The sequence below is a fragment of the Syngnathus acus genome, chromosome 17, assembly GCF_901709675.1.
Source record: "Syngnathus acus chromosome 17, fSynAcu1.2, whole genome shotgun sequence".
Lineage (NCBI taxonomy): Eukaryota > Metazoa > Chordata > Actinopteri > Syngnathiformes > Syngnathidae > Syngnathus > Syngnathus acus.
The window spans coordinates 10,237,047-10,253,431 of NC_051102.1; the positions used below are offsets into that span (position 1 = coordinate 10,237,047).

Sequence of the window (16,385 nt, forward strand, 5' to 3'; positions counted from 1 at the left end):
AATGAGTGAAGGATGAGCCGGCCGGGACGCAGAGAAATCTCTCCCTCCCTCACATGCTGCTCTGTCTTAACTGTTATCGAACTGGGGAGATAAGCGAACCTCCGGGACGCAGACATAACAGCGGCGTCTTCATATGTCGCTCTCGATGTGGCACAATGAAATGTGTCAGGGCTCGTTTGGGGCGTGTACACGCAGTTTGCCCTAATAATGCTTAGTGACCACATCCCAGAGGTGGCACTCATCAAAGAAGGACTGAGCTGTTTTCTTTGTCAGGGATGGCTACGAAATGTGATGGCAAACATGGAAACACTGCTCAATATTGTCAGAGAAATGCGATTGGGTTAGGCACATTGATTTGACCATGTGATGAATGTAGCATGGTGGCAAGTGACTAACACAGAAACAATAACCATTGTGACAGAGTTCACATTTACTCCCCTGAAATCAGTTTCAAGTCAGCTCCAAAAGGTCACAGTAAGCCCCTGCCAAGTAAAACACCTTTCATTGTAGTGTGTGTATGTTTTACAAAAGGGACGGCGTTTAGCATCCGTCTTCCAGTTCCTAATTCGTCCCTTCGGGCTTGGGTTAAAGCAATTAAAAGAGGATATGTTTTTATCTGTCATTAATGATATAAGGTGAATGTACGGAAAAGAGGGCACAGGAACAATGTTAAACAAACCATTGCGGAGATTAGCAATTATGTTCTAGATGGTCATTTTTTTCACCTGGGTGTGAAATATTCACCTCCCCCAGCATTGTTCCGACTTACTGCGGCCCACAAATCAATCGGCTTCATTATTTGCAGCACATCATCATTTCTGTGACCCTTCGGTTCTTGTGGGGCATAAGGTCAGGAAAAGAAAGGGGCATGGAGTGGGCAGGTGTCAATGACTCTCGAGGGATGTCCGGGGGAGGGAGCGGTGCTATGGACATGTGAGCAGTGGAGGGAAGAAAAAATGTGCAAGTCAAGCGAACTTCAACATGCACGTTTGGGCCATTGGAGTACGTAACAGAGGTTGTTAAAAAAAAAAAAAAAAAAAAAATTGGCATCCCTATGAATTTCTTGAAAATGTTGCTTCAAAATCTCTTGGCGACATGAAATTTGGTAGGCGCGTCTATCATGAGTAGACCAATATATTTTCATCCTACTCGTCTTTAAAAAGAATCATTCACAAGTCTACAAAATGGCAACTTTTTTTTACCACAAGGAGAAATAAAATGTTTATTTGACTGTTTTCCTCTTGCACAATCATAAAATGTCAACAGAGTTCTGCGGGTGCTTTCCAAAACACACCCAGTAACATTTCGTACTCAATCTGATGATTACAAATAATAAAAAGTAGTAACAATAAAATAAAATAAACAAAGGTAACAGAATATGTTTCTCACAGGATTTCGCTTAGTGTTTTAAATTAGTGGAATCATTCAGAAAATAATCTACAGATTGTGTTGTAAGAAAATAGAACAGTTCTAAAGCCTCAACTGTGCTTCAACCTGTTGATCTTTTACGTGGAATGAAGTAATAAGAGGGGGACACAAACAGACCAACACAAGATGGCATATTTGCGTATTTCACAAAATAGTGGCCTTAAAAGTCAAGTAGAAATTATGTCAAGTTAAATGGGAGCTAAAAAAATAAATAAAATCATGACATCCATCCAGAGAACTAAACAAGCACACACAAAAGTTCAATTCATCATAAGACTTTGTTTACGTGACTCGGTCAGTGTTGCTGTTTTGGTTCGCAACAGTTTTAGTCAATGATTTTAAAGTTATCTAATTTTTGTTTCCTTCTTGACAGAATATCATTATTACTGCGGTAAAATTCCACACTTTTTCGATAGACTGTTTTTGGTGGTAGGTGCTTATTTATATTTATTTTCTAGGTGGCAAACAGCCACTATTTGAGAAGATACACTCATTTTTTATTTTTAGATGTACAGGTACCAGAAATGTGGGGTTTTTTTTTTTTTTTGGTCGTGGGTGACTGTTGAAGTCTGACTAATGCGCTACGTTTGTTCACAGTATTTTAGCTGACTCAACTCCAGTTCCGATCCACAGGCTGCACACGGACAACACACGTCTGTAGTTAAATAAAAAAATATATATAGTTTTTCATATTTAGAGTTTTGAGAAAGAGGCGTGATGAACGAGCTTAAAAAATACAAAGGGGGCTAATGTTAATCAACAGCAGTTTTGTATATACCATTAAAATGAGTCTGTGTACAGTAAGTACCTTGGAAGAACTTGGTAGAGAGGCCCCCGATGACACAAAGATATCAGTGCAGTTTAATATTTTTACATTTGTATTTTTATATAGAGAACATATAAAAATAATTCATAAAAAGAAGACTTAAGGACAAGTGGTCAAAACTGGCAGAGTGTGAAACTGCCTTTGGCAACAACAAAAACTATGAATGATGATACCGTCGGGTCGCCTCGTAACCACGCAACGTGAAGACACTGGCACGTGTGTAACTGTGTGTTTGTAACTGTGTGTGCGTGTGACTCCCTTCATACACACTCCTCAGCAGACATCAGCAGCGGGTTGATGTACTCGAAGCCCTCAAACTCGGACTGATCGATCTTCTTCACCACATCGCTGCACACAACAACAACAACAAAGGACAATCCATGGGTGAATTGATTCATTCAAAGAGCCACTTCATTTCACCGATCAGCGGATCTTACTCGTCGTCAGGCGTCAGCTGGATGGGCTCGTTGGTGAACTGTGCGTCAAAGTTGTCCAGGCCGAATTCACCTGAGATGTTGGGCTTAAAGGGAGGGACCACCTGCTTTTGCTCCAGCTGTAATCACAATTACATGGAACAGTGGTAACGTTGAAATCTGCGGTAAATCCAGTGATTGCCTAATCGCAGCTCTATTTATGTTTTAAATGGCAGAAAATAATCTGGTAACTGGTTCACTTGTAAGGTGTTTTCGTTTCAACATTTTCACCAATAGGAAACGGTAAGGTGAATTAGTTCATGACAGAAGGTGCGCCCCCTACAGGCCATGGGGGCGCACCGCAGGGCAAACAGATTTGTCTTGAAGAGGTGAAGAGTTTATTGGGAAGGGGGGGGGGGGGGGTTGCGCACCGTAACCTGAATCCTGCAGACACATAAGTTGACCAGCTGGTTAGCCCCGTGCTTGCCAGACCAAAACAGGGCTAGTAGACAGGAAGGTCATATGATAGGTTGTCAGCACGCTTGGGTCACATGTCCGTCTGCCAGCTGACGTCAAAGCCTGCCCTCACGAAGGTCATTACAATTACTTCATATTATATTCTACACCATCATTAATTATGGCAGAATGCATTTGTTTCAAGTTTCCTTTGATTTGACAGCATTTAACTAGATAACAATGAGGGAAGAGGTCATTATTTTCATAAAATAAGGTCAATCTAAGGTGCAAGTAGTTTTGTGGTTACAGTAAATTACGAGGTTAGTTGAGCATTGGCTTGCAGTTGGGGGCGTGTTTATAAGTTCTTTTATTCACTTGTTGGCAGTTTTTGATTCAAGACGTGTTTTCAAAGTCAGTGACCTGTGCTACTAACTCCTGACAAGTGAATAAAGGAACAAAGTCAGTGGCATGTGCTACTTACACTTACAAAGATCCAAAGACAATTGAAGCTATGAGTGTTTTGGAGTTACTGCACAAGCTTGTTCACGAAACTTGAATCTCAAGGCACCGCCGTACTTACTAAATCAATAAAGAAAATTCATTCCACATAGAACCAAATTGATGTAAAAATAATTCCAAAATCGATTATTTCTTTCTTATAGGTGTTAACCGGCTTAATGAAAGAATACATGGACCTTAGGTTTCATTTCACCGCTATGCTGTCACAACACAGGAATGTCACTCCCTAAGACATATGAGACTTTTAGTCATCATTATGACTCGGGAACAGGAAGCTCGGTAAAACAAGACTGGTCTATTTATAGTTTGCGTCGGACTCGAGATGAGATTCCTGTCAGTCGTTTCCAGAGAACCCAAAAAAGTCTATATGACTCTTAAAAACACACAAAAAAAAGAGGGTGTGGTTCAGATTGTCTTTTGTGGTTGAGACTATTTCCTCGCTCAGCTTTCCCGCTTTGTGACCGTCTGCTCGTCACTCTGTTGCTGCTGACTTGTTCTTTGTCTACTTTTTAAAGTCTTCTCTCTGCAGTGCCCTCTATGCGGCGTGGTCTTTCTTCCTCACCGCGATCAATACACGGATTGCTTTGCAACTATTTGTCATCCGGCACGCTTTGTTTCCTTTTGACGATCATCGGGGGTGATGAACTGCAAAGCAGTCATCGATACATGTGAAAAAGATGTATTTTTAATAGAGGACTCGGCGTATATCGCCGTTAAGGGAGTGAGTTGTTTTTTTTTTACTGATCAAATGCAAACTTCTCCAGCCAAGCGTTATCAAGCTTATTATCTTGACACCAACAGTCAAGTCCTGGTGTTCCACTATCAGTATTTTCAATGTGACAGTTTCCATTTTAAAAAAATTAGCATTTGAAAAACTGTTTCCTCGGGAGAAAAAAAAATTTCTCTATTTGACATCCTTTTTCTATCCGCGTGTGTTTTCAACTGCCAGTATGGCTCTGGGTGACGTTGTAGAAATGAGCGATCGAAATGGAAAATGTTCTGCTTAAGCTGACGTTTACATAATGGAATTTAAAAACGCTGAAAAGCAAAAAGGGGGTTGAAGATGGTGTCATATGCGGCAGTAGTTGTTGATGGCATGTGGGACAACTACTACCCTACCTCCTTTGAGTAAATTGCAACAAGGAAAAAGACTCACAAGGTCCCAGTCGACGTTTCTGAAGAAGGGATGGCCCATGATGTCAGCAAAGCCTGTTTGAGGGTGGCAGCCCAGACGCTCCTTGGGATCCTGGAACAGACGGAGCGGGTGGGAAGGTGAGAGACAGATAGAAGTGTGAGCGAGATAAAGAACAATACGGCGGTGAAGTGAAAAGCTGCCATGTTTTGTGTTTGGATAAAATGTATATTTCTAACTGCCTTACCTTGTTGAGGAATCCCTTAAGGACGCTCGCAGCTTTGACCGACAGTGAGCGGGGAATTCGGATCTGTTTTTCCAATATGACTGAGATGCACAAAAGAAAAACAGGGATGAGGTGAGATGCTTCCCAAATTGAAGAGAGTTAAGCAGGTGTCGAAACAGTGTGACATGATTTCTTCTCAATTTGCGATTTGCTTGAAAGTGGCTTTGGATCTTCACCCATCTTAGCTTCTAGGTCATGGGTAGAGACATTTGGTATGCGCTAATATGTCAATTTAAAGAATTTTGACATCACACAAGTGTGGACTTTCCTTTGACCCTAAAACGCTGGCTTTCCGTTACCTTGGAAGAGGTAGTCTTCTGTGTTCTGGTCGGGATTGTCGGAGCTTCCCACAATGTCGAAGGGCGACCGGCCCGCCATCATCTCAAACATCAGCACGCCAAGCGCCCACCAGTCCACGCTGAAGCCTGCGGACAAATTAGAAGCGGCGCTTCAGATCAGTCTTCTGACACACCGGTTTACTTGTAATCCTTCCAATACTTGAACCCACTGTTACTATGGCAACCTGTCCAGTGAGGAAACGATCATACTGTAAATGTGTTCTCACTGACTGCACCTACGAGTAATAATGCATCAAAATGGCTTACTTAAACCTTGTGGAAAGCTTGGATTAGAGCAGGGATTCCCAAACTGTGCTGCTCGCAACCCCTGGAGGGTCGTGAGCACCCGTCAAGCAGGGTACAACTCCAATTTATGTTTTGCATGCTTTTTTTACACGTACTATGCCTTATGCAAATGATATTAAATATTTTGTGTGGAAGTATATTTCTTGGACAATCATTTGGGGTGGGGTCTATTTTATTTCTATTGTGAGTAGTGGGAGTTAAATTGGTTGTCCTGTGCATATGGGGCGATATGATGCAGTAAAAACAAAAGTTTATTTATTTGCAGTTGATTAAAACCCTTGCGAACTATTGGCACTAATAAGGTACTCAAAACTCTAAGTGTGTATGCTGACCTTTTTGAATTTAATTTGAAAAAGTTTTAGCAAAAACATCTAGCAGGACTGACACTATTTTAATTAAAGCAAAGAAATGTGGCCTGTATACAAAATGAAAGCACTCGAGCAAGCAAGGTCTTGTTGCTATGATACCACTCAACTATTTGTACCGTAGTGACACTGTAGTCATGCAGAAACTGGTATTTTTAGTTGCTTTAATTTACTTTGACTATGTTTTGATTGGAAAATAATGAAGAATAGTTATTGCGCCCAAGTTGCACCGCACGTTCAGACGACACACTTGTTTTTAGCTTTTGGTTAATTCAGTTTCTTTGTTGTTTGTTTAGTTTGCAGTAATAGTTCTGTATTTTGACAACAACATGCCAAATAGGTTAATTGGGCAACTGCGTTGGTGGCAGTGAGTTGTTGTTTTCACCGTAATCTTCTCCTCGGAGTATTTCGGGAGCGATGTAGTTCGGGGTGCCGCAGAAAGTGCTCGTCGTATCGCCGGGTCTCAAGCCCTCCTGAACCAAAACACAGGAACAAATATGACAGCGGCTCATTTTGCTTTTGAATGTGCATGAGCACAGACGCTCACACGGACATGCACAGCCACGCGCGTGCTCGCACATAAAACCACACACGCACCTTGCACATGCCGTAGTCTGTGAGTTTGATGTGTCCCTCGGAGTCGAGCAGCACGTTGTCGAGTTTGAGATCTCTGTAGATGATGCCGCGCTCGTGAAGGTAGTTGAGCGCCAGACTGATTTCAGCAGAATAGAATCTGAGGGGGGGGAAGAAAAAACATTCAACCCTAAAGCCACAAAATGGAGGAAGGCCACCAAACGCCTACCTTGCGTGCTCTTCTGGAAGCTTCCGTTGTCTCTGCATGTGGAACATGAGGTCGCCGCCATTCACATATTCAATAACAAAGAAGAGTCTGGAGAGGAAATATTTAGCAAAGCTCAAAGTTACCAAAATGACCGCGAATTGGAGCAATTGTCAAATAGGACATTTCGACGTTGCCCCCCCAAGTGGCTGAGAGTGGTGGGAGGGGTGACCTGATTTTGGAATGACGGCTTGTCCTCTCCAAATTGCTACTTGCTTTTTAAAAATACAGGTCGCCGTCGCAAAGTGCCTCCTACCTGCTTTCTGTCTGGAAGCAGGAGTGCAGGCCCACCAGGAAGGGATGATTGGATGCTTGCTCAAAGACGTGTTTTTCTGTCTGGACCCAGTCGATGTCCTGTAAGGGGAAGGGCGCCACCGACATGCCAATGAGAGGTGATTGTGTGGAAGTGTCAAAGAAGCGGCGAGCGCCATCGACTCCTGTGGGCGACGGCAGGCGGGGCAGAAAGGGCTACACCAGAAAAGCTTGGACACGCCGCTGACGAGGCCCGGCGACAATCGGAGCGCTCGGCCAGCGACCGGCTGTTGCGTGTCAATTTAGCAATGGCGCTAATTGCGTTGAATCAAGGCTAACTCCTCACTTCTTGCGCAGCGTACGCCACTGATCGATTCTCAGGAACACCGTGGTTAATCCGCACCTTCTCGGAGGTACAGATGGGTTCAGAGTATTTGACGAGATAACCGAGATGGGATGCTGGAGCTATAAATAACAGTGCCCGCAGGTTGTGCTAATTGCATTCACTACTCTTAACTTGTTCTCACATCTAATTAGACGAAGCCTTTGTCTTGGCGGCATACTTTGCTTTCTCCTTCTCAAGGCTGCATTTACACGACATGCGCTATGATCATAAAGTACTTTGACATCGAGGCTAGCTGATGCACGCTGTGACTCACCTCGTCATCGTTGACTAGCTCCTTCTTGACCACCTTCATGGCGTAGATGCGCTCAGTCTTCTTCAACTGCACAAGCAGCACTTTGGCGTAGCTGCCTCGGCCGATCACCCGCAGCAGGTCGAAGTCGGCCAAGCCGAGGCTGGAGGGTGACTTCCCCGTGTCTCGGCTGTTCCGCGCCTGGTCGGAGGAGAGATGGCGGGGTGAGTGGAGTAGAATCGCTCATATTGCCATTATTTACTTTTGGGGAGAATCTTTCAATACTGCAAGCAGGTGGCAATTTGGATGTTTTTATTTTAAAAGGCATTCAAGCAAAGAATTGGACAATGATGATAGCGGTTGATAGGGTGGGATTCACACATGGATGTGTTTGTGGGTTTTTTTTTTAACTCAGAAAACTCACCTCTTTCTCCTCTCCATCGTAAGTCAAGCTTTCTCTCGAGTCTTTATTCTGGGGGCCTGCCAGAGAGAGTGTGAGCGCGAGAAAAGGAGGGGGAGAGAGAACGGGTGGGGGGTGTCAGACAGGCAGCAGGAGGAGGAGAGGGGAGAGGAGGAGGCAAGAAAACAGGAAGGAGAGAAAGTAGGTGAGAGACAGTCACGTTTTGTCACTTGGTTAGCAGCTCTGCTAGGCCTGAATCGTTTTCTACTTCTATATACGCAAGGGAAAAAAATGCACGCTCCAGTTTTCCAATCCAACCCTGTTTTGCATTAGGTCTCCCAAAATTGTAATAGCTTATAGCTAAATAAATGACATTTGAAAATAAATTGTGAAAATACAGTCCTGTATATGCCACTGAACTGATACATTGATATGAGAATCATTTATTGCCATTAAAATCTTTATAAATGTTGCTAGTGTTTTTTTGTATGCGCATCATTACCTGACTGTTCCGTTGGGTCTAACTGACTGCTGGGTGGTTGACCGGGCAGAATTGGCTCCTAAAAAAAAGGAATAAAAGAAAACGCAAATCACAACAATGAGTGTCGTGGAAGCCAACAAATCAAAAGAAAACGGGCGCCGCATCACCTGTATCATGGGCCGGCCGCATTCCACAGTGACCATCTTGTGGCACTTTTTGTGCACCAGCAGTTTGCAGTTGATGCACTTGTAGCCCTGTCGGCCGAGACCCCAGATGCGGTCCGTGCAGATGGCGCAATGCGCTCTCTGTTCACATCGGCGAGAGGAACAATTTGGCATGTTGTTTTCAAATTAAACATCAGACCTGCTGCTTGATTTCCTTTCTAGGACGCTTTGAGAATTGTGACAGTTAGATCTTGAGAAAAAAATCAAATCAATTGTTGAGCCAATGCTTCCCACTTGAAAACATGAAATCAGAACAGTGTCGTGTCGCACCCTGTTGAAGCGTTTGGCCTGAAAGGAGTGGCCGCTAGCGAAATAGAGCTTCCTCCAGCGCCGCGCTCCCCGCCGATATATGGACTCTGTGGGAGACAGCAACTGGTTGATTGGTTGCTAGCAATTCTGTTTGATGTCATGCAAAAGTTGAACTTACTGTCTTCTCCAGGACATGGCATGCCGGGTTTCTCTGGTATACATGGGAACACTGTTGGAGGGGAGAACAACAGCATTATTTCAGGTCTAATGATTTTCATCAACTTAAATGGGACCGCTTATTGGAAAAGGAGTTCTTGAATTGGCGGGTGGGTCTCTGGAGTGCCTGTCCACCCATCAAGTGTGAAATGAAACAACCAAGTCAATCTTTTGTTAGTTGCCCATTTCCCAGCTTGTGCTGATCCTGGTTGTCTTGGTAACGCAAGGTAACCCAGGCAGTCTTCTGGACTCCGATCTGACACACTACATCAAAGCCAAGCGCTAAGCAGACGCTAGACCATCTACGTGTATCCCGATGTAGATGTTGAACCTCGGGGGACTGTTTGGAAAGCTCCTCTGACTGAAGAATGTTGAACATCGTATCGCAGCAGAAGACCACCCGCAGCTGAAATGTGCTTTTGAGCCTCTGACACGTCATCAGTGCGCTACATGCTGGATTGGCGATGCACAGGGATGACCTGAGCCAAGCTGACAAATGTGTGTATTTGTGGGCTGCTGCGTGCGAGACAAAGAGCTTGAGACTGGAGGCAGCGCGAGTGAGAAGCGAGGCGTGGGCCGCGGCCCAGAAGCTCATTAGCGGGGGACCGGGCGCTCCCTCCCGCCGCGTCTGCTCTTCTTCCGCCACCCTCTCTTGCACTTGTGAACCCACTCCTCACCTCTGATTCAAACAAGACCCACACCCTTCCAGAGGCCTGTCAATCAAACGTCGGTCACGCGTACGCCCATCACGAATATCTGTTAAATAGCCGGCGGGGCCGCAGACGCACGTCAGGAGCAGGAAAGCGGTCTTATTCACACTTCGGTGCATCAGCAAACATATGCTCGATATTCCTCCTCCACCTTGCAGTGAGCGATGATGCTCACACACAAATGGTGGAAAATAAGAGAAAGCATATTGACCAGACAAATGATAGAGCCTTTTTAATATTTAAAAAAATATATATATATATATCATTTGATTTGGGTGTTCTTTTTCTTTATTAGTAAACTAATAAATAAAATTTCTAAGAAAATATGCGCAACAACAAACAATCAACTCAGCTAAGGTTTTCTCCATCATTTTTATCTTTACGCAATTGAATTTTGCACGATCGAAGCAGCTTGCGCCATGAGTAAAAGGTGTTTTGCTAGGAAAGTGCGATCAGGGAAATAAAAGGCTGGGGGAGGCTCACCGTGAACGATGAGCTCAGAGTCCTTGTTGAGTTCATAGAGGCGCAGTGCTTCTTCCAGCTCCAGCTGAGAAGATAAAGTGCACGGGTCACCTGTATGAGAATCCAGATGTTATGTCATTCATTTATATTTGAGCATTGTTTTCACTTTAGTTGATCTGATGTACTACATTTCTGATTTTCTGTACGCTATTTAAAATTGTACCCACGCACACACACACAAATGTGCCTGTTTTTGTTAACAAATGTAGTAAACATTGTACTCGTTATGTCAAGGATGGCAACCTCCCTCCCGCGTGCTCCGTGGATGTCAGGAGAGATGCTGTAGTACTTCATTACGAGTATCAAGCAGCTTTTCTTGCTCAGACAGGCTAATGACGGCGCTGATTATATACGGCGGCTGAGTCTAATTGGTTTTGTCATGGTGACCTTCGGGCTGAGCGGAGAGATCCGACATCTTTGTTTCGCCTGCGACCCCGTCCGTCCGTCTCCGCCTGGCTAAATAAGTGACGAGTGGTGCGCCAGTGCTATCCTGTCGTAGACGTACTGTCAAAAGTTTGTATCTTTCAAAAATATGCATGTATGCTGCTTGTGTACTGTATCGGGTTTTGTATCGACGACAGACCAGAGGTGCACAAGCCTAAGATGCAAGTGTGAATTTGTAATAATTATAACCACGAGCTGAACACACACCTTCCTCGTCAATCCACTTCATGGTGAAGAGCTGGTCATTGTCCATGGAGCACATGTCTCGCACTTCGCCGTGCAGGCCCTCATATGAGATGGACGGCTCAAAGTGGGTGATCATGATGTCCCTGCGGAGAGCACTGCTGTTAAGAGCGCAGCCTTTACAAGATAAAACACATCAATTGAGCATTGTGATATATTTATATTAACCAAGCATCATTACTTAATGTTGGAAAAAAAAAAAAAAGACTCCAAAAAAAGTGATGCATCATCCCGACAAGCCACCTGCCATCGCTTGCACTTGAGTACATCAGACACGCACGAGGCAAAACCAAGGTAGTAGAAGTGACCAAGACCGTTTACCCCTGTGGAGGCGAAATGGTCTTTCCCTCATTTCATGGCCTTGTCTCATGCTCGCCCCCAGCGGCTGATCATGTTGGGGTTTACAGCCCGGGAGATGGTAGCCAGAAGATTTTACGCTCCAGCAAGCCCCTCAACATGCGAGGTCGGGAAGGGAATTGTTTAAAACGTGGACATTCATTACAAAAAAAGTGCAGTCGGTCGGGTGAGGGCTCCCTGCAGGCCCGAGAGTAATGTACAAGGACAAGGCTTTTACTAGCATCTTACATAATGCAGCCTGTGGTTCTTCATTAACTTGGGAGTTTTATGGCAGGGTGACAAAGAATAAATGACCCCCAAGGTAAACAAGGACACAACAGACCGCAGGGTCAAGGTCGACAGTAGTCAGGTTGAAGTATGCTGGGTTTGGCCTGGTGCAAATAAATACCACTGGATTGTTATGTGACAAAAAATATGATGGCATCTGTAAAGCTGTTAAGTTTGTCATGTGAGTAGATAAAGCAAACATGGAGTCAAGCAGCTCCGCCTACTGGACAAGTGGTTAAATTGTAAAATAAATACATTTGACACACAAAAATATAGAAATTTGTTTCAACTTAGCATTCCTTGTATCAAAATCACTGAATAAAAAACGGCATTGTGCAACTTCACTTTGGCAGCTAGCATTTTAGCACGCGACATAATACAGTACGTTTGGGAAACTCGGCAATTTCCCGATAGCCACCCCCTGTTAATGACTATAAATCCTGTTTCTTAAAAAAAAATTGGAATAGGAGAGAGCGTCGTAGCCCACACGATGTGTCACACTCAATGACAGAGGGCCGGAGGCACCAAAGAAAGGAAAGAAAAAAAAAAAAAGAACGTAAGAATGGCGCCATTGTGGAAGCTCTGTCTGTGCATCAGTGGCATGTTGCCGACTCCGCCTCCCAACCTGCCGCTATTTTCTAACCCTGCATCCTCCAGTCTGGTGGTGTTAATCATTGCCTATGAAGGAGGGAGGAGGGGGTGGGAGCAGGCTGCCATTTACAATCCCACACTCTGATCCCTCCTGTAGGACCAACATGGCAGCGACATCCTCCCTACAGAGAGACGGCAGCGGGTCATGTTGAATGTGTTGCGTTTGACTGGATCTGAGATGTGGGTGTCCACTGACATAGTTAAAGCTCATCTCCAAAACGTGTCACTCTGTAACCCAAATGGTGACAAGCAGTCATGGGAGAGGAGAATTTGGTGGCAAATTATAGGCTGTGCCCACGTTCTTGGGTGGTCGAAACAAGATCCCCCCCCCCCATTGCGTGCATCCTTTGATTCCTACTTGCTCTAACAATTTGGTTGATGGCGAAGCGTGTTCTTCGCCGCCGTGCCACGCCACACCTATCATGTTTGATGAGCTTGGCAATTTTTGTGCCAGTGTACCTCAATCTTTATAGGACACATTTTCCATTGATTTCCCGGTGCAGCACTAAAAACAAAAATGTCACAAAAATATACACAGCAGACGGCAATAATGGTCGTCTCGCCTCAGTACTGAGAGTGAATTCTGTTGAGGTGAAGACTAAGCGGTTATTCTGTTGTATGAATGGCAACAGTTACGGTTAATTGTACCTTCTGCCATCTAGTGGAAGAGTCTGTCACTAGTTTACATTCCGCTGGCATCAATAAAGGATACATTCTATGCATGGAAATGAATACACACGAATGCATTATGGTAACTCTATGTTTGTATAGTGGTAAACCAAAGACTCCCTGTGTAAGTCTAGAAAATAAAAAGAGCGTGTAAAAAGACAGTATGTGGAGTGATTAATGAAGTCCAAGTGCTCATCGCCGGCTGCTGTGGCATTATGATGCACGGACGTGGCATTCTTCTCTACCGTACACTCAAATTAGACAAGAGTTGCGGTGCTGGGGGGTGTTCTAACCCGTGCCTCTGGCGTCTAAGTCGGACTCGGCGGTCCCATCTGCCCGCAGTGAAGCCATTCGTCACTGGTGAGTTCTCAAGCGGGAGGAAGGGTCAGAGTGGCTCCCTGGGCTTCCGTGCCCACCTTGGAACATCCATCTTCACTGTCAAGAACACCACACGTACAGCAGGTAACGCCCACTGTGACACCCACGCACTATCACAGCGAGTCCTTGAAATGATCAAAGTTTGCCGTGATGCGTCCCCCCCCAAATTACTCATCAGAGGCCTCGTCTGCAAAGTTCAACCAGAAGCGTCGGTCGGAGTTCTCGTAACAGATGAAAAACTCCCCCCTCCCCAGCCAAAAGGGAGACAAAATACCTCCACATAATCCCGCTCTTTCCTGCCCGACAACATGCCTAACACAGCAAGCCTCAGGCTGAAGTAGAAGCCTTGAGCGAGTCGCTTCTGACAGACTTCAAAATGTAAGACGTGATGAGTGAGGGTAAAAGAAGAAATGCGAGGCTGCCACAGGCCGACACCAGTCTGCTGATGTCATTGGTGAAGAATGAGCACACGAACGATGAGTACCCAGCCTACGATAGAAGCAAATATAGGTTGAAATTGTAGTGGCGGAGCAGCAGAAGGTGCTGCGTCCAAACCCAGAATGAAAAGCGGCAGCTCGCCACTATTCAAGAAGGCCAACTCCTGCTTAGAGACGGGAAGATGACATCTCAATCACGTCGAAGTGAAACCAACATGAAAACCAGAGCGCTGCGTATGTATGGGTGGAACCATTTTTTTGTCAAGCTGCGTGAAGATGGAAGGACGCTGAGGGTCGTGACCAAAGTTTGATTAGAAAAAAATTAAGCTAATTGAGTTGGTCAAAGGTGAGCGTCAATGATCCTTGCTCATAGCCACCCGGTACGTAATTTGGCTCCATTTGCTCTTTTGGGTTGGCATAGCTGACATTCCTGAGCAGCATGCTTGGAATGCTTGCTTGAGACATCCCTTAACAAAGACACAAATGAAAAGGCTTCCTGAGGCGTGTCGCCACAGCAGCAAAGAATATCAGCTGGTGCGAGCGCAACTCGTACGACACGTTTTTCAAGTCGCGCTCCAATTGCAAGGAGGGGGTTGGAACCATCGCCGCAGTGACGGTCCTAATCAAAAATGCAACAAATAGTACAAGGGGAACAGCTTATTAGAGGGTTTCTATTAATATCACGAGCAGACCTGGTGATGGTGTGAGACTGTCGCACCTATTAGGTGCACTTATCTGATGATTTCACATCACCTTCTTTTAAGCAACAGTGGGTGAAATAACAAGTCTGCCTCACACGCTTTTGAGGTTGTAAGATTTCAGGCCTTGCCCTTCCTGTGAGCAGTTGGCATTTTCTCCCCAGCTTCCTCCGTCATCCCAAAATGATCTCCTTTTTTCTGACATCTTACGAACCAAAGCAGTCACTGGATCATATTAAATTTATGTTTGTGTATTTTCAGAACCATCAATATTAAATAAAGTTCTCTTTTGAAATAGAGATGGAAATGATTTTGTTGGATCCAGTTCATTGACCTGCGATCCCAATTTTATCCTCCATTGTTGTGCTCAACTCCACGACGTTGCGTGTGATGCAGTATATTCTCTGTTGTGACGCAACGCTGTGACATATTTGCACCGAAAATGGATGGATGATTGTATGTCTATATGTGGCTAGTCGTCGCCGCAAAGTCTGATGGGATAGAGGAGGGCAAACTGCCTCAAAACCTCTTACGTGCCCAAACATGGCCCACGGGCCACAGGTTTAACACCGTTGTGACTTAGGGAATACAATAACAAAACGGTTTGGCTCAAATGAATGTATTTTAACAACACCTTTGATTTAATTGTTGTGCGTGAATAATCGGGTGCCATAAATCATCAATAGATATAATTTCAACGACATTGAGCTTCTCTATGACATCCAATTGACAATTAGCTCCAACGGCTAACAGTTCTTAGCACGACTTCTTAGCCAACTCTCTCAACTTGGCCGTAGTCAGAGAGAAAAACAAGCCTCAGATCCCCAGCGAACTGCCCTAAAACCCCGCGTGTCGTAGTTTTTGAGAGATATGATACACCGCGTTAAGTGTCAAGCACAACTCGTCCACTGGGTGTCTGGACAGTTTCACCTGTCTGTCAAGTTTACCCCACACTGGGCTACACTAGCCATTAGCTTCGTTAGCTTAGCTGTCTGGTTAGCTGTCTTCCGCGATAGTAGAGCTCGTTAGTAGTGGAAAGAGGGAGAAAGAAGGACGGGAACGGTGGTGTTTTCTTACCCTTTGTAGTAGGCTTTCACCCGGACTTGATGGGAATTCTCGCCGGGGTGGGACATGGTGCTGTCCCGCAACGTCGGCATCATAAGCTCAGCCGCGGTCAGCCAGAATTTACTGAAGCTCTCCTTCCGTCTCCGGCTCTTTTTTTCTTTCTTTTTTTCGTGTTGTGTACCACGCCCCGAAGGCCGTATCTTTACAGCCGAGTGGGGTTTCACAAGTGAAAAGCGAGGCGAAATGGATTGTAAAAATGAAAAAACAAACGCGTATGTAGAAAATTATTAAACGACATGTAAAGTAAAGAAAAACTTACGGGGTCCTCCAAACAACTCCCTACTGCATAGGCCTAGTCACGGATGACACCACAGTTGGAATGTTCGCAGGGGTGGCGCATAACTTAAAACCGAAAAACGAAACATTCACTTTACATTATACAAATATTTACTCACGTATAATATCAATACCGTCATAATCAACACAAACCAATGCGATACCTGCTTCAAAACTATATCAGATCGCTATAAAATATCGTTCATATGTACGCTGTGTACCGGTATTTGGAGCGGACCAACTT

General features: G+C 44.8%; 1 protein-coding gene across 1 annotated transcript; it reads right to left on the reverse strand.

Annotated features, from left to right (window-relative positions):
• Positions 1–1,921: 1,921 nt before the first annotated feature.
• On the reverse strand, positions 1,922–16,331 carry prkci (protein kinase C, iota). The gene is made up of 18 exons (XM_037275548.1): positions 15,818–16,331; positions 11,248–11,369; positions 10,558–10,647; positions 9,327–9,377; positions 9,170–9,255; positions 8,843–8,980; positions 8,697–8,754; positions 8,219–8,274; positions 7,819–7,995; positions 7,164–7,261; positions 6,872–6,958; positions 6,667–6,802; positions 6,455–6,542; positions 5,360–5,485; positions 5,022–5,101; positions 4,799–4,888; positions 2,692–2,807; positions 1,922–2,602 (listed from the first exon to the last, which is right to left on the reverse strand). Exons 1-18 carry the CDS (start codon positions 15,898–15,900, stop codon positions 2,515–2,517), a joined length of 1,770 nt encoding a protein of 589 aa, XP_037131443.1. The 5' UTR covers positions 15,901–16,331; the 3' UTR covers positions 1,922–2,514.
• Between the last annotated feature and the right edge of the window lie 54 nt (positions 16,332–16,385).

Excerpts from the sequence above, each read along its gene's own strand:
- prkci (XM_037275548.1), bottom strand. The coding sequence starts at position 15,900 with ATGATGCCGACGTTGCGGGACAGCACCATGTCCCACCCCGGCGAGAAT. Across the intron at positions 7,996-8,218 it reads ACGATGGAGAGGAGAAAGAG|GCGCGGAACAGCCGAGACAC; the intron begins GTGAGTTTTCTG and ends TCCTCCGACCAG. Across the intron at positions 6,803-6,871 it reads CTTCCAGAAGAGCACGCAAG|ATTCTATTCTGCTGAAATCA; the intron begins GTAGGCGTTTGG and ends CCCCCCCCTCAG.